The sequence below is a fragment of the Raphanus sativus genome, unplaced genomic scaffold (assembly GCF_000801105.2).
Source record: "Raphanus sativus cultivar WK10039 unplaced genomic scaffold, ASM80110v3 Scaffold1654, whole genome shotgun sequence".
Taxonomy (NCBI): domain Eukaryota; kingdom Viridiplantae; phylum Streptophyta; class Magnoliopsida; order Brassicales; family Brassicaceae; genus Raphanus; species Raphanus sativus.
In genome coordinates this window covers 1-20,384 of record NW_026616963.1, presented here as the reverse complement: position 1 = coordinate 20,384, position 20,384 = coordinate 1, and the positions used below count along the sequence as shown (strand labels likewise).

General features: G+C 36.8%; 4 protein-coding genes, 2 long non-coding RNA genes and 1 other non-coding gene across 9 annotated transcripts; 2 read left to right on the top strand and 5 right to left on the bottom strand.

The window, feature by feature from the left end:
* Window positions 1–3,200: 3,200 nt before the first annotated feature.
* LOC108852065 (zinc finger protein AZF1-like) lies at window positions 3,201–4,267 on the bottom strand. Its single transcript, XM_018625553.2, has one exon. The coding sequence runs from the start codon at window positions 4,071–4,073 to the stop codon at window positions 3,456–3,458; it is 618 nt and encodes a 205-aa protein (XP_018481055.1). The 5' UTR covers window positions 4,074–4,267; the 3' UTR covers window positions 3,201–3,455.
* Window positions 4,268–6,008: 1,741 nt separating this feature from the next.
* TRNAV-AAC (transfer RNA valine (anticodon AAC)) lies at window positions 6,009–6,082 on the bottom strand. The gene has a single exon. It is a non-coding gene; the product is annotated as a tRNA-Val (tRNA).
* An 80-nt stretch (window positions 6,083–6,162) lies between these two features.
* On the top strand, window positions 6,163–13,274 carry LOC108852062 (mitochondrial outer membrane protein porin 2-like). Its single transcript, XM_056999170.1, has 6 exons — window positions 6,163–6,272; window positions 6,403–6,470; window positions 6,545–6,655; window positions 6,763–6,849; window positions 12,391–12,599; window positions 12,681–13,274. The coding sequence occupies exons 1-6, from the start codon at window positions 6,224–6,226 to the stop codon at window positions 12,985–12,987; spliced, it is 831 nt and encodes a 276-aa protein (XP_056855150.1). The 5' UTR covers window positions 6,163–6,223; the 3' UTR covers window positions 12,988–13,274.
* LOC108852070 (uncharacterized) lies at window positions 9,498–12,135 on the bottom strand. Of its 3 annotated transcripts, none has more exons than XR_008941323.1 (6): window positions 11,277–12,135; window positions 11,000–11,193; window positions 10,819–10,896; window positions 10,271–10,591; window positions 10,094–10,214; window positions 9,498–10,010 (listed from the first exon to the last, which is right to left on the bottom strand). It is a non-coding gene; the product is annotated as an uncharacterized LOC108852070 (long non-coding RNA). The 3 variants fall into 3 exon arrangements; XR_008941324.1 differs by having other exon boundaries at window positions 10,312–10,591; window positions 11,452–12,135; XR_001949433.2 differs by having other exon boundaries at window positions 10,312–10,591; window positions 11,277–12,134.
* Window positions 13,275–14,496: 1,222 nt separating the features above from the next.
* LOC108852068 (60S ribosomal protein L26-1) lies at window positions 14,497–15,142 on the bottom strand. Its single transcript, XM_018625556.2, has one exon. The coding sequence runs from the start codon at window positions 15,066–15,068 to the stop codon at window positions 14,628–14,630; it is 441 nt and encodes a 146-aa protein (XP_018481058.1). The 5' UTR covers window positions 15,069–15,142; the 3' UTR covers window positions 14,497–14,627.
* A 283-nt stretch (window positions 15,143–15,425) lies between these two features.
* On the bottom strand, window positions 15,426–16,883 carry LOC108852064 (uncharacterized). The gene is made up of 5 exons (XM_018625551.2): window positions 16,590–16,883; window positions 16,284–16,440; window positions 16,118–16,188; window positions 15,820–16,023; window positions 15,426–15,718 (listed from the first exon to the last, which is right to left on the bottom strand). Exons 1-5 carry the CDS (start codon window positions 16,791–16,793, stop codon window positions 15,680–15,682), a joined length of 675 nt encoding a protein of 224 aa, XP_018481053.1. The 5' UTR covers window positions 16,794–16,883; the 3' UTR covers window positions 15,426–15,679.
* A 1,631-nt stretch (window positions 16,884–18,514) lies between these two features.
* LOC130504552 (uncharacterized) lies at window positions 18,515–19,851 on the top strand. The gene is made up of 4 exons (XR_008941322.1): window positions 18,515–19,001; window positions 19,085–19,333; window positions 19,418–19,483; window positions 19,577–19,851. It is a non-coding gene; the product is annotated as an uncharacterized LOC130504552 (long non-coding RNA).
* Window positions 19,852–20,384: the final 533 nt, after the last annotated feature.

The window sequence follows — 20,384 nt, the reverse complement described above, 5'->3', positions numbered from 1 at the left end:
TCTGGTGTCTGGGCAGCCACTTTCCCAAATATCCCCCGAAGGGGTCCAGCGCCCCAGCAGTAAGGATGTTAAATCGCTGTGGCCGGGTTTCGAAGCTGGGTGGCGGGCACCTCATTTACCATAATTCATATAAAATATTGCGTCATGCGTGAACGATCTCGAGTATTTGATGACAATTGTGAATTATCAAACTAAAATAGCATTTCTATTTGTCCAATAATTTGCTAAACTCGTCAAACTAAACTTACATTTCTTAATCATCCCATGTATGCTTTTCTAAACAACTAAGGTTCACGCACATAGAGTTTGTAAACAATTTGCTTAATTTATCAAACCAATAAAACCGTTTGTTTAGGGTTAAGTCTAAGCTGGCCCTTCAACCAAACAAATGTCCACCAGCTGACCCTTAAATCATCCTTAAGGATTTTGATAAGTTAGTATAAAAAATGTTATAGAAGAAGGAGAGAGGCTTTCGCCAACGATGCTGTCTCACGTGTGTGACCAAATCAAATATAATCTCTAGATATTAGAAAACAAAAGATATAAACGTATAGTACTTATTAATCTTTACTTAATGTAAGTGTATGCTTCTGCTCTCTCGTAGTAATGCGGTTTACGGCCCCATTTTGATGGCTTACGTGGTTGTCATTACCGACTCGGCATTCGAGCACCTAGAATCAATGCACATATATAGAACATAATTTGAAACTAGTACTCTTCATCATATCCTCTTCTTTTTTTTAATCACAAGCAAGCGTTCCTTTTTTTTTTTTTTTTTTTTTTGTCACAGCACAAGCAAGCGTTCCAACTAACAATTAATTATCATAAGGAGGATGAAAAAAATAGGACACATCCATCCTTTTTTGCAGTTTAGTTGTGCATCACAAACCATTTTTTTTCTTTATAGAGAGATTTCTGGAAAATAATAAAAGGACTTTAATCATACTAAGAGATTGCATATCTCCCTCCTCTACATAACAAATCAAATCTCGTCCATACGTCAAGCAAGAGCTCAGGCATATTGAGTGATGGCCAAAACCAAACACAAACAAAAGAGGCAGTAAAACAAACGCTGTGATGTAGTAATAAAACGACATGGCATGATAATGTGATATCGTCTTCCGGGTCTGGACCCAGCAAAACAGTCCCCATGCGACGATGATGCTCGTTTCACTTGGACCAAGCTATTGCGTCGATCTCAGATTGAGCAGCTCGGTACAACTCCAGCCTCTTAGGTATGGCGCTTCGTCTCTCCATGATCGCTGGATCCTCGTTCAAAAGTGACGATAACCTCTTCATCTGTTGGTAATTGATTTCTCACCGTTTCGGTCATTAGTTTAGCCATATCTTAGTTTCATTTAATTTATGACAGGAGATAGAACTTACGTCCATGGTACCTGCCCAGTGTAGAAACATATATGAACTCTAGAACCTGCCCAGTGTAGAAACATGAGTACTGGCAGATGTTCTCATCTCGTAATTTTTTTTTCACATTATAATAGATATTAAAAGACAGACAAAGAAATGCGCTTGCTCTGAAATAAAACAGTTTGCATTTCCATCAACACCAAAAGATGACAAGAAACCCACATACCCACTCTTATCCATGAACATAAACATGCTTCCATGTAGATAATATAAACAAATGGCAGGAACTCAACATTTCACTTAAGTAAGCACTTGGCACACTAATGCAGCAACCAACTGGGGAAACTATATATTCAAGCATTGTATGTTGCTACAAAGCTACATCAACAGAGTTCCTTTGGTAATGAGCAGCATCAGCAAACTAATTGGATATACAAATATAGACGATGCAACTACGTTACAAACATAAATACTCAAAGCAAAAGGAAGCCAAACTGGGGAAACCAAGGCTGTTACCCGCCAGTTTTAATCTGCAGAGTGCAGGTACAGTCTTTGTATTCCTGAGAAAGAACCTTCTGCAACTGAATCCTGACCACAACAAACAAACAAACAAACATAACAAAAAAGATTCATTCCCAAACCCAAATAAGGATAATATGTAAAGCATACCAAGAAGCACAAATGATAAAAACTTACGTAGCATTGCCAATGAAGTCATCGGTAGAGAGTGTATTGTTATTCCAGACAGCAATTTTAAGATCCTTTAAGGCCTTCAAGCAAAGTGAACAAAAAGTTCTCCTGAAACACTACGTTCTTTCCACCATCTGAAACCAATCACAACAAACTCATAGATGAGTGATCTGAAACAGAGAGATACTAAATTGGTTTGGATCTAAAAGATCATAATAACCTGTGGAGGTTCGGACAGAACAAGAACCGCCAGCGTCTTTTACCTCTTAGAACAAGTAGGCTTTTCCGTTCTACTGTATATTACTCGCTATTAAGATTTCAGACATTCGATCTCAGGATATAATTCTTTTTTGTGTTTGCTTGGTTGTGTGATGGCAGTGTTCCCAATGCTCTCGTCATAGCACATATCTCAGGTTGTTTATTAGTTGCTCTTCTACCAATCTAGAGCTATTTTCCTTACCCGACTAAAATGGATATCCTGTCATGACACTTGTTTACTATCGTCTGGAATGTGTGAGCACTAAATACTAATACCCAAAATTTCATTGTCACAAAAGTACTAATACTTCATACGATACCTGTCTGTATATATGAGCACTAAATTCAGAGAAGATACCCAAAATTTACATTTTCTTCGGAATGCATAACTACTCTTTTTCTTAGAAGATACATAAGAACTGGGATCCATTAGGACGTGTGATGGTGAAAATATATTCTATCGTGATAAACCATCATAAATTCATAATGAATAATAGACTCTTGACACTCAGAAAATAAGTAATACAGATTTATAAGACAAAGGAAAAAGAGGGAAGTGTGAGTGCCAACCAATCTATAGTAATCAAAGAAAAAGAAAAAAACGGATAATAGTAATCAAAGACGACAGGACACTTAAGGATTAGCTTGGTTAGGTACTACTAACCGATCTATCACTACTTTAATAATTAATACTAACGTTGCCAAAATTAATACTAATTTCTCCAATCAAAACATGTTATTTCGAATTAGGAATTACTTAAATATTAAAAGTTGTTTAGCAAAGTCGTTAATCGTAAGGAACAGATCACTGACAGTCAGATTCATAGAAGTGGGGCTCCTTTGCTTGCGGAAGTAGTAAATGGAAAAAAGGAAATTTCCAAGAAATAGAAGTTTTATTAATCTAGTTTCTCTTATTAAAACAAAATACAAATCCAAATAGTATACCTCTTTATTTACTTTATATAAACAAAACCCAAAAACGCATAACTACATGAAGATTTTCTTTTCTCTTTTCCTATACGTAAAAAGAAATTAAAAATAATCCAAAGTCCACTCCAATCATTTTCATTACAGACTCTCATCAGCATCTGAGCTAATGATTCATCACTAGCTAGCTGATCGGTAAAAAATAATAATAATCACGCAACCGAATTTGATTCTTCGCCGGAGAGTTGACTTCTTACAGGTGTTTCATCGTGATCAGCCGGTAAATTCAGGTCAAAACCGTGATTGTTACTACCGTTGCCGTTACCACCGTCGTAATGACACCGTTTGTGACCGCCCAACGCTTGACCAGATGGAAACGACTTAAAACAGATAGAACACTTATGAGTCTTCCCACTTTGACCCATTAAACAGTTACTAATTTTCCCGTTATTAGTAACGTTACCGTTACCACTGTTATTAGTGTCTTCGTTATTATTACTAACCGGTTTACGGTGACTGGTTTTGTGTCCACCTAACGCTTGGTAAGACGGGAAAGATTTACCACAGACGGAGCACTTGTAGTCCCGGTGGTGATGATCAGACGGTGGAGGAGGAGAGTGATGATCATCATCCGAGGAGGAGCCACGAGCAAGCATGAGGAGGCAGAGAGCGAGATACTCTTCTTCGGATGGAGGGTGTGACTGATCTACAATCCGGTGTCGTTTCGTGCGTTTTCTTTTGGTCCATGACTCAAGATTCTCCGCGGGCTCGGTTAAGAAAGGAGGAGGAGCGGTGGTGGAGGTTGGAGAATGGAGAGTGTCGAGAGCCATATGGTCACCTCTGTTTTACTTGAGGATTGAGAGAGATTGTTGTATAAGAAATTAAAAGGAAAGGAAAAAATAAAGAGGGATTGAGTGAAGTGAGCTGGTGAGGAAGTGAGATGAGATGTGAGAGCACGTCTTTGTTATAATTTTGGGTGATTAAGAGTGGGAACGTGGGCTCTAAGTGGTGCATCTTCTCTTATTCCTCCACATACCCATTAATATCTCATCCTACTTTTAATCTTTAATAATTATTATATTTTTATTTATACATATGGCGAGAGATATAAACATTGAGCTAATTTCTTTTTTTTTTCTTTACATTGAGCTAATTTCATACGTATGAAATTAGCTCAATACGTTAAAAAAATACGTATTGAGCTAATTTCATACGTAGAAATATATGAACACCGAAATCTGAACACCATATAAACATATAAATATATGAAATTCCAGATTAATTAATTACATCAGAAACTGAAAACCCATATTTACAATAGGACCATCTTATTTTTTTATAATGCATAATCTAAGAATGCCTATATTTAAATGATGTGGGGTGGGATAAAATCAAGTAATTAAACTATATATGTATTAGAGTCTAACATCAACCTTTATTGAAACCCCGAAAAAGGTAACACATTCACACAGATGAAATATCAAAGTACTTATCAAAGTTGTGCCAGTTTTGGCGATAGGTACCCGTCCAAATCATGAATTAATCAGCTAATTCAATTTATCCTTATTTATTTTATTTTGTAAAGTATATATATTATACAAATAAAAAGAGAACGATCACAGAGATTTTAAATAATTTTTTTACTAACACTAACATATAAACATCCATAATCTACATAAGTAACACGTGGGTATGCGGTTGATGAAGTTTTTGAGTTACTAATCTCTGTGGAGTTGGTTTAAAGGTTTGGCCAGTTTAGAGAATCTTTTCACCTGTGATGTGTGGCATTGGGTCTTAGCTGGCCTGTCGTGTTTTAATTGGCTAGATCAAGGTTTGATTCTTTGTTATGTATGGTGGAAGTGGATGGAGATTTGGTGGAGACTTAAAAAAGACGGTACGTGGCTTTCTTAAGGCTCAGGCTACTACATTGGTTGTGTGAATTGTGATCACCCACTTCATTCTCTTTCTCTCTTAATCTCTGCTTTTTTCTTTAAAAAAAGATTTGTTTGCTTGTAAGTTTGATATTTAGTACAAAATTTACAGCCTTTGGGAGCTTGAAATTGAAGTTTTAATCGAATTCTTTAAAGAATTTTCTTAAATTGTTTCTGTACTGTTTTTTTATTCCTGAGTAACAGTACATTTTATTTAAGAACAGAAAATAGATATATATCAATAAAAATAGATAAATAATACCACATAAAATAAATGAAGATAGTTACATGGAAAGATATATACAAGTCATGGCGTAATACCAAAAAGAAAGAGATATAATTTCTAAATTAATATAAGGACAATTTTTTCGAAATAGATAATTTTTAATTTTTTGTCACAAAAAATTTTATATTCCATGTTCGAATCGCTAGTCGTGAGTCGGCCGATCACTTTAGACCTAACAAGCAACGTAAAAATCGGATATTAATCGTCGAAATTCAAAAATGTTTTTTGAAATTATTTTAAAAAGTTTTATTTTTAATTTTTAATATTTAACTTTTACTTAAAAAAATAGAAACCCATTCCGAGAATCCCATCCATTAAGTCTAAACCATAATGTCTAGATTAGTTAATCTTATCATGTATATTTATTTTTTAATTAAACATTTGGTTATTTTGAATAATAAATACTTCTCCTGACATAATACTATGCTTTGGTTGTCAATTTATCATCCATTGAACGTTGGTCGCTTTAGAAGAGCCATCCGAAAGTCCAATGGGCTTGGTAGCCTAAATTTTTCTTTCGAAAAGTAAAAAAAAGAAAATAATAATATTGGCTTCGCCCGGGTTTGAACCGGGGACCTTCAGTGTGTTAGACTGACGTGATAACCGACTACACCAAGAAAGCGCTTTTGTTAGTTGTTGACAAAGGCGCATATATTTACTAGTATCATTAAGTCTTCACTCTAATGTATATTTGCCTTGTGGATTCTCCTCTCGGTCTCTCTCTCTCTAGCAACTCTATAGGCTGGCTCTCGGATCAGGGAGGATGAATAAGGGACCGGGACTATTCGCCGACATCGGCAAAAAGGCCAGAGGTAATAATAATAATCTTCTTCACACTCTCTCTAAGCTTTCGATATCTAGTGTACCCGAAACGCCGCCGTTGCATTAAGTCTCTTCTGGGTTTAAAGCTGAATCTTTCTTTCTTTCTTTCATGGTAAACAGATCTGTTGACCAGAGATTACAACACCGATCAGAAGTTCAGTATCTCCACTAACTCTGTCTCCGGCGTCGTAAGTTCAAATTCAAAAATTCAAATTCAGAAGCTCACAATGCATACCCACTCACTGACACTTGTTCTCTATAGGCTCTTACTTCCACTGTTGTTAAGAAAGGAGTTGTCCATGCTGCTCATGTTTCTACTCAATACAAGTTCCGAAACGCCCTCTTCGATCTCAAAATCGATACTGATTCCAATGTACAAAGGAGTCCTCTTTGATCTTCTTATTCACAACTTTTTTGTCATTATTACTACAAGAAGTTAGTTAAAAACCAAATGTCTTTTTTTTTCAAACTTTTGGTCAGGTCATGACAACCATCACAATCACCGAGATCCTCCCCTCTACAAAAGCCATCGCTTCCTTCAAAGTTCCTGATTACAACTCCAGCATGGTGATTTTTTTTTTTTTTATAATCTTAATCTAATAATTAATGAGCCTTCTGATGAATTTCTAACTCTTTTATTTTTACTAGATCGTTTTCCGCGCTACGCGCGGATAATTACTTTTACAATATTACAATTAATTTCTTATGTGAATATAAAATATTACAGAATTATCATATTTATAAATAATGTACTGTGCAGGATATAGTATATGAAGGGAAACATGCTCTGTTTTTTGTTGATTAAATATTGCATATAGTTTTAGATATTTTTTTGTAATAAAACCTTTTTATTAATTTGCAAAACTACCAAAACAGAGTTTAGAATACAAATCAAAGTTCGGATGATGTCAAAACTTGTCTTGGCTGTGTTTCCTTGGTTGTTATCTTCTGAGCTTAGCTCAGCTCAAGATGAAAGATATAACTCTAACTCATCTACTGAATCTAATTTTTTTTTAAAGTTGTTGATGATTTTTATTACCTTGTCAAAGGAAAAATGTGTATTATGTGACCATGAAAAAATTGTATTTCTTTTAAATAAAAGTTATTAATCAATATGTATTTAGAAATTTAATTTTGTATTCTTTTTTACCTTTATGTATTGTAAGGATAGTATTTGTCACCACAACCACTTTATATTTTTGATTACACATGCTTTTCAGCTCTTTCAACAGAAATGTTTGATTGTTCCATAACTTATATATTTTTGTTAGATTTTTAATATTTAAGAATGATATATATGATTGGATAAATAATTTAAAGTAGGCGGCATGCTTCTCCATTCGTTCTTTTCTCCTTTTAGTATAGGAGATTAGTGTATATATATTTTTAGTGTGAACGTTTGGTGTACAGTAGTTTTAACAATTTAAATAGCTTTACAATTTTATTTTATATTTGAAATGCTTTAATTTATAATGTACTGTAACAAATGTTTATTTTGTTTTCTTTCTTGAACTTAATATTTTATTTTTGTTAAGTTTTATTTTATTTTGCATATCCCTGATTTTTAAAAATAATGTAACACCACAATAATCTCATTGTGAAATAAAACTGAAGTATTTAATTTGCAAATTAATATTGATATGATTTTATTTTTTATTTTTTTGAGAAAGGGCTTAATTATTTTCTTATTACACTGTTAAATTGATTTTAGTTTGTTATATTTGCAGTTTCTAATTTCATAAGGAAAATGTGAAGACTTTGCAAAACACAAATATTATTTCAGTCTTGGCATATCTATTTTCAGCATTAACACTAATCTCATATTTACTTCATCAATATCACTTTCTATTTTTCTTCCTTTTCTTCTTAAATAAAAAACAAAAATTATTTTAGAACCTGTTGATCGTTGTGTTGCAAAATTTCTAATTTTTCTCTTGCCCATCACGTGAAAAAAGAGTGTCTTGGGTAACATATTTTGTATTCAAATATTTGTTTTTTCTTGATTATCTAGAACAAAAACAAATTTATATATTCTTCAGGTCATTGGAGACACATATAATTTACAAAGGATAAAATAGATTAGAAAATAAGATACTGGTCGCTTTTGCGTCCACAGAGATTACTCTGGTTCTCATTGTTAACTTAAAAGCCATAACCTGCAAAGCAACAGAAATATCAGAAAGGGTTATTAGCAGGAGCTGCTGATTCTTGTTCCTTGATCGCAAGAACAATACAGTCAGACATGAAGAATGTCTTACCCATGGAAAAGGCATGCCGTAAGTAATCATCTCCCTGAGTTTATCCACACCCCAAGACAGTATTACCAAACTCCAGTGTTGAAGGACTTGTTTGTACAAAAGGGAACACGACTTGAAGCAAGGGTACAAATCACAGTGAATAGCACAGTGATACCAGTTCCAGCAGTGGTGATAGAAATCTAAGTAAGAATCTCTGGGATCTCTCTGCATGATCTCTGTAGAGAGAGTTTTGTTGTTCTTTTGTGTTTGGGAGCTAATGCAAATGAATTCTCAATCTGTTTGCGGGTAGTCAAAACAGAGTCTTAATGGATTAGTTTGCTGAAGGCTTGAAGCAATCTAGACATGAACATGGCTCTAGCCTCTATGCAATAAACTCAGCAGCAAAAATTCAGAGTAACTATAGAGACTCAAACAACAGTCAACTCCAAGCTAGTTTTGAATATCTTACATGCAAAGATTAAAGAGGAGCAAGGTGAACTTACAGACAACTCCAAGCTAGTTTTGACTTTTTGCAGTTGCATCTCTTACATGAATCATCCTCTTCAGTGTTTTCCACTTCACAAAATATGATGTCACCAACAATTCTGTTTCAATATCCTCATCTCTCTTCTGTCATAAGTGCTTTGTCTTCTTCATTTAGTTTGTGGTTCTTGACAAAATAAAAAATCAGTTGGGGTTCTTATGTGATTCTTAGCCAAGTCCTAAACACCGCAACCAACTCCTTTTCCCATGGTTTCGTTACATCTCAAGAATCATTAACGGATAATCGCTTGCACAAGCGTTAGAACACAAATGATAAAGTCTCTCCCATCTCTTACATGAATCATCTCTATTAACTGAACCAATTACTGGTTACATATGTGTTTTCTAATTATTACAGGATATTGATGTATAAGAATCATGATGATAGGAGAAAATAAACTATGCTAATCTTTATGTACTATTAAAAGATCATAATAGAATACGAAAATTGCTTTAAAGATAAATAAAAACCATATAATGAAAATTGTTCTCAAAGAACTTAAACAAAAGATGACAAAAGTCTGAAATTGAAATGGAAAGAAGACAAAAGTCATTAGGGAACACAAAAACAGTACTTGAACTGCAGCAAAATTAATCACTGCGTATGAACATAAGTTGAAGCTTATTAGTCACTCTTGGACCGCTTGGCTTCGTCCGACTCAAGACTCTCAGCAGCTTTTCTAGACCTATCACCAGCAGAATCTCCAAGGACGCTGGAAGGAGCAGTTTCCTCACCTCCAGTATTCGGAATACCATCGGACCTTGCTGGAAGTGAATCTTCTGGTGGGAGTATCTTGGTCACAGTTATGGTCTTAGTCTTACCTTGCAAATTGTGGTCCGACACTCCGACACTTTCACAATGACTCTGCGTGTCTGCCCTATTGTATCAAGCAATGCTCGCGGCACCGGTACGCAATGGTCAGCTCCTACTCCCTCATTAGACTAACACTAAAGCAAAATTTTAGTTAGTTCAAATTAAACTACATTATAACACAAAATTATTTGCGATGTATATACTGGTCTAAATTTACCTCAAAGTAGTTAGCAAATAATTCGGCTACATATTTCCCAGTCAAATCCTTTCCAGCATCACCGAGAATGACAAAAACTGCTTGCTCACTCTTATCATAAACAGAAATCTTCGTGATGTACCTGCATTGAAATAAGATTAGATATTAGCGCTGACCAAACATTGATGAAAGACTAACCAACACTTATTGAGCAATGCCGGTGACTTCGCTTTTCTCACACTTCTTATTGTTGCAGATTAGAGAGGTAGGCCCTTTGAACTGCTCGTAGCTGTGGAACCTCAACCTATCTTTTGGAAATAGAACCAGAGGATTTTCAAGAACCGATAAATCAGAATTCCAACTAAATGAGACGATGGCAACATGATCAGCAACCGCAAACTGAACTTTGTTTTTGGATCCGAAAAAAATTCCTCAGGTAGTCAGGTTATAGACAGAACCAGCTGTCAGATCAAATGTTCCTACACGACCGGCTGGAACAAAACCTTGAATAGCAGTTCCCTGGAGATAAATTCAAATAATTGATTAATGTACATACTCTTCTAATCGAGCAACATCAAATCAAGAGGAAGAAGTCCCAATCGGGAAATATCAAAGTAAGAGGATTCAAATATTCGATTAATATAAATACTATTCCAATCGAGTAACACCAAAGCAAGAGGAAGAAGTCCAAATCGAGCTATATCAAAGCAAGAGGAAGATGTAAAAAAGAGAATCCGAAGACAAACCTCTTCGTCGATAAGGATTCTGTGAAGTCAAATGGAGCCAACACCATCTACCTCATCTTCCCAAGATTCCAGTTCCTCCTAAAAATTTGAAGTCAATGAGCAAAGCAAATTCAATATTGCTCTGGGGCTAGAACTATAATGTATGGCGCTTTTGGAATACTTGAATCATTCTAATATGTACCTCCTCCTGTCTTCTCATATACTGACGGATCCAATCAGCTTGAGATGATTGGTCAGCACGAAGAGCATCTTCATCTTGCTTCCCCTTCACCTGAACCAAAACTTCAGGCTCCTCCTGCTTGAGCTCGACTGAAGAAGAGTCAGAAGACTCATTCCAATCCTCCCTTGAGTTCAATATCACACCTACAGAACCACCTGTAACATACACCCAATGGGAAGGTAAAAGAATCAATCCACAACCTTGAGAAGTGTCTATGGGCCGTGACTTTATTCCATACCTCCGGTAGGAAACCGAGAAGTTCCTGTAGAAAACTTCACAGGCAACTCATGACTCGGTAAGTTCAAGCAGAGCCAATCGAGTGCAGTCTCAAACGTTGCTCCATAGGTACTCTCAATTAGGTTAAGCTAAAATTCCAAGATTCCAATAAATGCGAGGAGGTGAGAGAGAGTTACCCTGAGAGAAGAGAGAGCGAGCTCAATCTGATCATCTACAAATCCTTCGCAAGAGAGCTTCTCGTAGACGGTATTGAGTTTCTTCGCCTTCTGATTTTTGGAAAGCGCGCTGTGGACAGGTGCCGGAGCCGGAGGAGCGGCGCGGCCGGAGTTGAGCAAGAGCCGTCGCAGACGGTCCTCGTTCTCCGCCGAAATCTGAAGCTTGGGACCTGAAGAAAGTTCCGGTTTTGACGACGACGATGAAGAAAAAGAAGCTTTGTTGCTTTGCTTCTGAGGTTTCTTCTTCGGAGCCATTTGCTTCGCTGAGTAGGCGACGGTCTTCTCGCTGGTTCTGTTGTCGATGGAGACTGAAGAGTCGCTGGTGAGTTCCATCGGGTGAGTTTCGGAGTGGGTTTCTCAGTCGCAGAGGAGGCGACGGTCTTCTCGCTGGTTTTGCTGTCGCTGGAAACTGACGACTTGCCGGTGAGTTCCATCGGAATGAGTTTCAGAGAGATTTCTATTAAATTTGATGGAAACATAAAGCGATGAAAAGAGATATATAAATAGGAAAATATAGAAGCCGAAGGGAAGCCATTAAATCAAGGTTTGATTAGAGCTTTAGTGGTGAGGTCTATCGCCGAAACGGTTCCGGAGAGAAGAGAAAAGGGTTTCTCGACGATGTAGAGATGAGGAGTGGAAAGGTTGAACAAAGGTCGAGAGAAGAGAAAGAGAAGAGATGGGCTTAAGCTAAAGACAACACAGGCCGTGAACCAAATTAAAAGGCCCAACCCGAAATAACAATTAAAGGACGTGGATTGTTGCAACCTGATTGGCTGAATTTCCAATCCTAGCTGGACACTCTCAGAGGCTTTCGTTTGTCCCTTTTAGTATAGTTTTGATTTTTATTTTTATAGTTAATGATTTTTTAACAGCCTTGTGATGAATTTCTAACTCTTACAGCTTGAGGTTCAATACTTCCATGATCACGCGACGGTTACAGCCACTGCAGCTTTGAAACAAAACCCTCTCGTTGATCTAACCGCTACTCTCGGTTCGCCAACTATCTCATTCGGTGCCGAAGCTGGATACGACACCACCTCTCGCTCTTTCACCAAGTACAACTTCGGAATCAGTGTCACAAAACCAGACAAATGCGCCTCTGTAATACTGTAAGATGATGATTCATATAAAAAGGTTTGTATTTTTAATATTAACATAAATAATCTGACACTCTTTTTGGTTTACTACAGTGGAGACAAAGCAGATTCGATCAAAGCCTCTTACCTTCAACACCTAGATGAGTCCAAGAGGAGCGCTGCGGTGGGAGAGGTTTACAGGAGATTCTCCACGAATGAGAACGTGATTACCGTCGGTGGATTGTATGCGGTTGATCACTTGACGAGTGTGAAAGCTAAACTGAACAGTAATGGTAAGCTTGGAGCTCTCGTGCAGCATGAGGTTCTCCCGAAATCGATCGTGACGATCGCAGGGGAGATTGATACCAAGACGTTGGACAAGTACCCGAGGTTTGGTGTCTCGCTTGCTCTTAAACCTTGAAGAGAGCAGCTCAGTAGATACAAGTAACCAAGGATTTGTTGTTTTCGGTTTAATAATGAGGTAAAACTTCTCTTGGAAGAGTTATTTTTCGGGATTTGTTGTTTCTAGGCTATTCTTGAACAATATGCTCAGTGAAACAATTATATCAGTTTCTTTCCCAGGTGAATTGTCCTATTTTCGGTTTGGGAACGAGAGACACTCATGGAAGATTGATCAAAAAGCAGAATTATCAATGCATTCCGAAGGCACAATGTTTTGTAGTGTGACAACGAGAATGAAAAAAAAACAATTGAGACCTTTGTAGACCTTTGTAGTTTATTGTTTTTCAAACTCGTTTTCATTTTTTTACGGGTGGACTATTTTAGTAAAATGCTCAAATAAAACCATTTTATATCAACCTGGATCGAGGAAGGATAATTTTGGAAGCAGAACTTTGGAAAATTGTATAAATGATGGTCTTTGTTCTTTGATCAAAGAAAAAAAAATGGTCTTTGTTCTAATCCAAAGTTTGTCTTTGTCTACTACTATTTTATGTTTCAGTCAGTGTTTTTAAAACCGGACAGGAAATATTTTGGGTCACGGATCATTGTGGTTCGACCTGGTTCGACCGGGGTCGATTAGATTCAATTAAATTTATTATTTTATAAATATTATATATATTTTTTTCAAAAAATAGTCATAATGTTTAGAAAACTTTCAAAAATAACAAATTGAAATGTGATAAAAATAATAAAAAAAATTAATAGTTCAAATCTAAAGTCAATAGGAAAAAAAACATTTAAAGTTTATTCTCCAAATCTTTGTCCTTCTAAATCTTCATCACCTATAAAAATTATATACACATTAGTTACAAAACTCTATTTTGGTTGCAATTTGTGACAAACAAAATAGTATATATGTTAAAAGGGAGAAAAAATAATTATTTTATTAACAAAATTTTGATTTTTATACGAACCAGGGTTTCGTCGGTTCGTTGGGTCACTCGGTTCCCGGGTTTTTAGCAGTTCAACATGGGTTTTTAACCGGTTCAACTTTAGTTGGGTTTTCACATTAAACCAACCCGGATAGGTGTCCGGTTCACGGCTGAACCCGGTCCGACCGCCGGTCCGGTCCGGGTTTAACAACACTGGTTTCAGTATTACATTGGGTTACAGAGAATTTGAAAAAGCATATTAGAAGCTAAAAAGTAATGAAATTATAATTTGAAGCAGAAGAGAGGTAATGAAATTGACCTATACGAGTGATTTTCTTCTAGTTTCAGAGTTGAGCAAAGCCATATATACAAAAAGATAACGACCTCTAATAAATGGAGCCTCCTATTGATTTTAAGGTCACGCAAAAAACAACTGTACCACAATTGCTAACTGAATCAATTCATCTTAGCTACCAAATCCAATGACTCGTACTATCAAATCTCTAGCTTAACATTTCTAGATGCACAATTCACAAATTGAAAACTAAATCAACAAAGACAAAAAAAGCAAACATTCATATAAAATGCATAGAAAATGGCTAAAGAGTTAAACTCATAATTGAAATTGAAATGATACTTCTCATGTCCGCAACATAAATAAAACATTCGACCAAAGACAAAACAGTACTCTTAACGATTAAAACTAAAAGATTAAAAACCTTTTTGTTTAATCAACGTTCTGCATAACATCCTCAGCGGTAAACTTTGTCCCCTTGTCCTTATCCGCCGCGGCACGTCCCTTGGCCTTCCTCTCCAAAAGCGACTTCCTGTCCTTGTCCAACCTCAGCTTCGTTATCACAACCTTCGACGGCTGAACACCGACGTTCACAGTGGTCCCGTTCACCTTCTCCCTCGTGATCCTCTCGATGTGGATCACCCACTTGCGACGGTACACCTGGACGACCTTTCCCTCGCGGCCCTTGTAGGTCCCGCGGACGATCTGGACCTCGTCGTCCTTGCGGATGGGCATGGATCTGACGTTGTACTTGGCGCGAAGGTCGGTGGAGAGAGGCGAGCTCATGATGACGCGTCTCTCGCTCGACGAGGCTGTGAAGTGGGCCTTGCGGTTCTTCCTGCGGGAGGAGGTGACTCTTGGGTTGTACTTCATCTTCGCCGCCGGGTCTTTTTGGGGGAAATGGAGGTCTCTTCTAGGGTTTCTCTCAACGAAGGAGGAAGGGAATGAGAGTGTTAACAGAATATATAGTCTGTTACTGAAGCTAGGTTTACTAGGAAATTAGGGCTTTGTTTATGATGGGCTTGGGCTTATATAAGACTACAACTCTTGTGAGCATATAATGGGCCGTCCCTACGAAATAGTATTGTTAATGTCATCAAAAGTGTTTTTGTCCTCACAATAGTATTGTTAATGTCATCGAAAGTGTTTTTGTCTTCACAATTTCCAACGTGTAAAATACATTAATTTTCTTGTTGAATTTTGCCAATGATTTAAATGGTTTAAAGGCAGTTTCAATAAAAAAAAAATGTGTGAATTTCTCATGTAATAATCTGACTTGTATCATTTATGTGATCATGAACATAAAAAAGTTGATGAGATATAAAAGATGGACAAGAAGGATTTCCTTTCAAATCTGAAGAACTTCACTCTGATCGCTACATCAAGAATAAATGATCTCTCTCTCTCTCTCTCTCTCTCTCTCTCTCTCTCTCTCTCTCTCTCTCTCCTAACTTGAGATACAAGTTGAGTGAATGGATGGATGTTTAGGATTTTGCAGATCTCCCTGTTGAATTTTTGTTTAGCTGCAAATTATATACATACAAAGAGATATTTGTCAAGTTCATCATGTGTAACAACTGTCCTAAGAAAATAATGAAAACAAGAAGACTATATTAATATATACCTGCAATGCACGTGCAACGGAAGGTAGCCATTTCTCTCCTCTTACTTTCTTCAGTTCAGCGACTCTCTCTTCTTCTTTCTTGGCTTTAGCTTTCGCAGCCGCCTCTTTAGCCTCTAGTCTAGCTGAGGCTTTCTTAGCTGCCTCCACAGCAGCAGACAATACATCCGACCCGTCAACAGCAATCGATTTTATTCGTTTCTTAAACTGCAGTAAAACAAAACAAAAACAAAGACATCAGCCTTTACAGATTGATTTTCCTGAATAAAACAGGACAAAATCGTGCTTAATGATGAGAAACCTCTTTAGAGCTTGCTTCAAGTCCTCTAGAAGGGTGTAAATTAGGCTTCTTCTTAGGTCCTTGCAGCTCATCTGGTTAAACACAGGAAGACAAATAAGTTTCTTTGACAGAGTAGCAAACAATAATCAAAGATTTTATAACTGGAGTTTAGAAGAGGGTGACTAACCTACGTGATCAAAGACTATGCCAGTTGAACAGCGCTTAAACAGCCGAACTCCACAGTCATTCTCTGGTTCTTCATCATCTTGGGGAACAAGAGTGAGAGTAGGATCTTTCACAAAGTCTAACGTATTCTCCACCATCTCATTCAATAGCTTCTTCACCTGTTTTCAAGCTTTTACCTTAAATCAACTCAACACCATAGAAGAAACTGAACACTCAAATTCGACTAAACTAAACAACTCTAATCTCATTAATTAGACAATGAAACCATTCTCTATCCTCTGTATGAGAGAGACCGAATTGGACTAACCTTGATTTGGGCATGTGTTAGCTTTTTAGGTTTGAGTCGAAACTCTCCATCTTCGTTTTGCTGAGTAGCAGCTGCGGCGGCGGCTTTCGTGGCGGAGGCGGCGTAAGCTGTGGTGGTGACTATGGAATTGATGGCGGCTTTCCACTTGGGATCATCTTCCTCTTCGCTGCTGCTGCTATCTCCTCCTCCTCCCCTGTCTCCCATTCTTATTTTCTCTTTCTCTCTGTCTCGGCCAACTTTTTGAACTCTCCGGCAGAACAAAGGGTCGACGAGGGTTTAATTGCGGGTGCCCTAGTGAATTAATCAACAGATAACCACCCACCTTCTTCCGGATTCCGGTCGGGTTTTATATTTGACCCGCACTTAACTGAGATGAGAGTTCGGAATTACCTTTAAATCTTTGGCCCATTACTTTGGGTCAGTTAAAAATCAAGCCCATGATAAAGAACCCATTTAAGGGGGGTGTATTGAATCAATGGTTTTAGAAGCTTTTAGGGTGTTTTAATTTTAATGGGATTTAGGTGAGTTTTGAAGTTATTTGGGTGATTTTGATGGAAGTTTAAAAATACAAATAAAAAAATTTTAGGTGATTTGATAAAATAACTTGTATAGATTTTAAAGTTATGTAGGTGATTTGAAACAGGAAATATTAATTTTGGTCAATATATTTTTCTTACGGGTTTATCTCATTATCTTCCTAATCACTATGAATATGCATAAAGAAATCAAACTTGGCCATTGACATATATTACAATATACTATGCTTGTCGTGAAAGCAACCTGTTCCAATAAATCTGTTTATAAATTGTTGTCTTGATGTTTAAGATAGTTTGATTTGGCTTCTACAGTCACACTACTTCATATCTTTCTAAGTACCAACTTATGTGAAACTGATACATGAAAATTACAGTTAGTAGTTCAGGTAAGAGATATACTAGATCGTGATGAAATTGCAATACTCTCTTTATTGAGGCAACTTAATGAACAGGTCAAAGCTAACGCTGGAGCTGTTTTCCAGGTTTGAATGCTATCATCACACTTGAATTTGACATGTGTTACAGAAAGCACAGAGAAAGATACGACTAACACTTTGCAATTTATTGTCCAATACTTAATGGTTATTGGTTAATGGGAACCATGAGATGAACGTTGAAGGGGATTGTGGCAGGACATAGTCCTCAGTTATCAGGCGTAAACTGGTTCTTTTTTTAAACTCATTGCCAATTATCTTAAACACAAATTCTGTAGAAAAGGTGTAATGAAATATTTCTTTTTTCCTTGTTAGTGAATACGGTTGCTGCGTCTGGAGAGTTGATGTGGGAATGTCTGGTGGTGTTATTGACTCTAGACCAGAGGTATTTCACAATCTTCATTCTTGATTAGTTGTTTTCATGTCTTTATACAATCTATTCTTAGAGATGATGACTGGCTCTGGTATTGTTTCTTCAGGTTCTGGAGATAAGAGGGGACAAAGCTAGAGTTAAAAGAAGCAACTGCTACTAAGATCCATGAACTCGTCCTCACTCTCTCTGCCCTGTTTTCCACGATGGCTTTACTTCAATTGAATCAATCTTCGAGGCGTAAGTGATGAAACCACAGGTTCAGGTTTCACAGAGTTTTAGGTTAGAGAAACCTGTTACAGCAAGAGTCGGAAGTTTTTTGACAGCAAGGCAATGTTTTTTTTATTTCAATTTTCTAAATTCTCAAATAACATCTCTATAGATGTTATTCTGTAGGAGTTGTTTTTAGAGAAAATGATCCAAATAGCACTAATCTAACTTTTTGTCCCCAAAATAGCACTCATAGCCAAAAGTCACAAAAATAGGTTTCATTAAGTGTGTCATTTACCCTTATGTCCTCTCCTTTAATTCTTTTTGATTGATTAAATTAAAAAAAATTGAGATTCCGATTTGAAATATCTTTGTCGTGTCTCCTTCTCTGCCGTCGTCGTCATCTCATCTCCGTCGTCGTCATCTCATCTCCGTCGTCGTTGTCTCCTCCTCTCCATCGTCGTCGTCGTCTCCTCTCCGTCGTCGTGGTCGTCGTCTCCTCTCCGTCGTCATCGTCTCCTCTCCGTCGTCGTCGTCGTGACGGGGTCGCCGACATGTATCTAGACTTGTGTTCGGTGGGATGTTTGGTGCTGGAGATCTACACGGACGTGCGTCCGTGGAAAGGTGTTCATCTCAATCTTAGCTACTCGTCTCCGTTGTGGTGAAGCTGTGTCTGTGGAATGTGTGAACATATGCAATCTAACGAAAGGAGACAGGGAATGTAAGAAGTGATTGCAGTGTTCTCTCATGTGCTTGGAAAGCTCCTAGAGCCTTAACTGGGTTTCTAGCTAGCACTGCTCATCCGCCTGTGTTTTCTTTGTATCTATGTGGCCAAATTGGAATAAAGAGTAGAATAAAATCTGTAAGTATTGTTTTTTCTTTTTGCTTTGTTTCAGTCTTCTAGTTATTCTTAAGGTTTTTTTATTTTGATTTGCCTCATTTCAGAAGCATGCTCGTTCTGAAAAACTAATGAAGGAATAAAAGCTTAGAACCAATGATGATGATGATGATGATGAAGTTGATGATCCAGAGAGCATGCCAACGAGTTCTTCTGATGAGTCCTAATAAAATTACCGGCTTTAATGTTAGGAGAAGCAGATAAAAGGGAACAGAAGATCACAAAGAAAGGATAAGAGATCACAAAAACAAGGAATGCTCAGAACCCAAGTGGATAACCCAGACACTCCATCTCAGGTTTGGGTTTTATTGAGAAAATGCAAACAAGTGCGTTTCACTTCTTCTTCAGATGAGAGTGCTTACCAAAACTCTTGAATGTAGGAGAAGCAGATAAAGGAAAACAGAAAATCACGAAGACAGGGTATGAGATCACAGAAACAGGAAAAGGTAAGAGTAGCTGGTTCATTTACTGTAACTTTGTGGCCAATCTTTAGTCTCTCAAAAGCCTTACCGGTTCATTTTTATTATATGAACATCCAGGATTCGTCTATTACAGATGGAGGTAAAGCAGACGCGACGCCAGAATCTAGAAAGAAAATGCGTCAAACTAAGGATTGAGACTATTGTGTATCTCTCCTTTCAATATGAAAGATTCATTTTCACATTTTCTTGAGGAAAAATAGTAGGAGAGTGGGTTGGATATGCGTCAGTTTTTTACTTATCTACAAAATATTTTGCTTGTAACTGATATATGGTTTTGATTAATTCAGATTTGAGTTATATACAATTTTTGTGTGTTTCTTTTTTTTATGCAATTTGGATCTTGTCTAGACTTGATGTTATTACGTTCTTTTGAACCTCTTACTCTTTTATCTCCTGATTCCAATTAACTTTTGAATGAAACCTTCCAATGCAGAACCAATTAATTTTTCTGGAAGCCCTTCCTAAATATGTTATTTACTTTCCTAAATATGACATATATGTAACCGAGACTAATCTCTTACTTTTAAAAAATTTCTAGAAACTCATCCTGAATATTTTATATGCTATCATAAATATGTGATATGTATTTTTGTAAATATATACATTCAAGTTTCGGTTTTGAATAATATTTCATCGTAGTTTAGAGGCTAAATCACTATTCTTACTATATCCAGAATCCAATATGTTCTGCGTTCGTTTTCCTTTGGAATCCAAACATTTTTCATTTTTAACTAAATGTTAATTTTTCTGGAAGCCCTTCCTAAATATGTTACTTGCTTTCCTAAATATAACATATATGTAACCGAGACTAGTCTCTTACTTTTAAAAATTTTCTGGAAACTCATCCTGAATATTTTATATGCTA

What these genes read in the sequence shown, in the direction of transcription:
- LOC108852064 (XM_018625551.2), bottom strand. Translation starts at nt 16,793, where the DNA reads ATGGGAGACAGGGGAGGAGGAGGAGATAGCAGCAGCAGCGAAGAGGAA. An exon ending in TAACACATGCCCAAATCAAG is followed by an intron (nt 16,441 to 16,589) that starts GTTAGTCCAATT and finishes GCTTGAAAACAG; the next exon opens with GTGAAGAAGCTATTGAATGA. An exon ending in CCGTTGCACGTGCATTGCAG is followed by an intron (nt 15,719 to 15,819) that starts GTATATATTAAT and finishes TATAATTTGCAG; the next exon opens with CTAAACAAAAATTCAACAGG.
- LOC108852068 (XM_018625556.2), bottom strand. Translation starts at nt 15,068, where the DNA reads ATGAAGTACAACCCAAGAGTCACCTCCTCCCGCAGGAAGAACCGCAAG.
- LOC108852062 (XM_056999170.1), top strand. Translation starts at nt 6,224, where the DNA reads ATGAATAAGGGACCGGGACTATTCGCCGACATCGGCAAAAAGGCCAGA. An exon ending in CATCGGCAAAAAGGCCAGAG is followed by an intron (nt 6,273 to 6,402) that starts GTAATAATAATA and finishes CATGGTAAACAG; the next exon opens with ATCTGTTGACCAGAGATTAC. An exon ending in AAATCGATACTGATTCCAAT is followed by an intron (nt 6,656 to 6,762) that starts GTACAAAGGAGT and finishes ACTTTTGGTCAG; the next exon opens with GTCATGACAACCATCACAAT.
- LOC108852065 (XM_018625553.2), bottom strand. Translation starts at nt 4,073, where the DNA reads ATGGCTCTCGACACTCTCCATTCTCCAACCTCCACCACCGCTCCTCCT.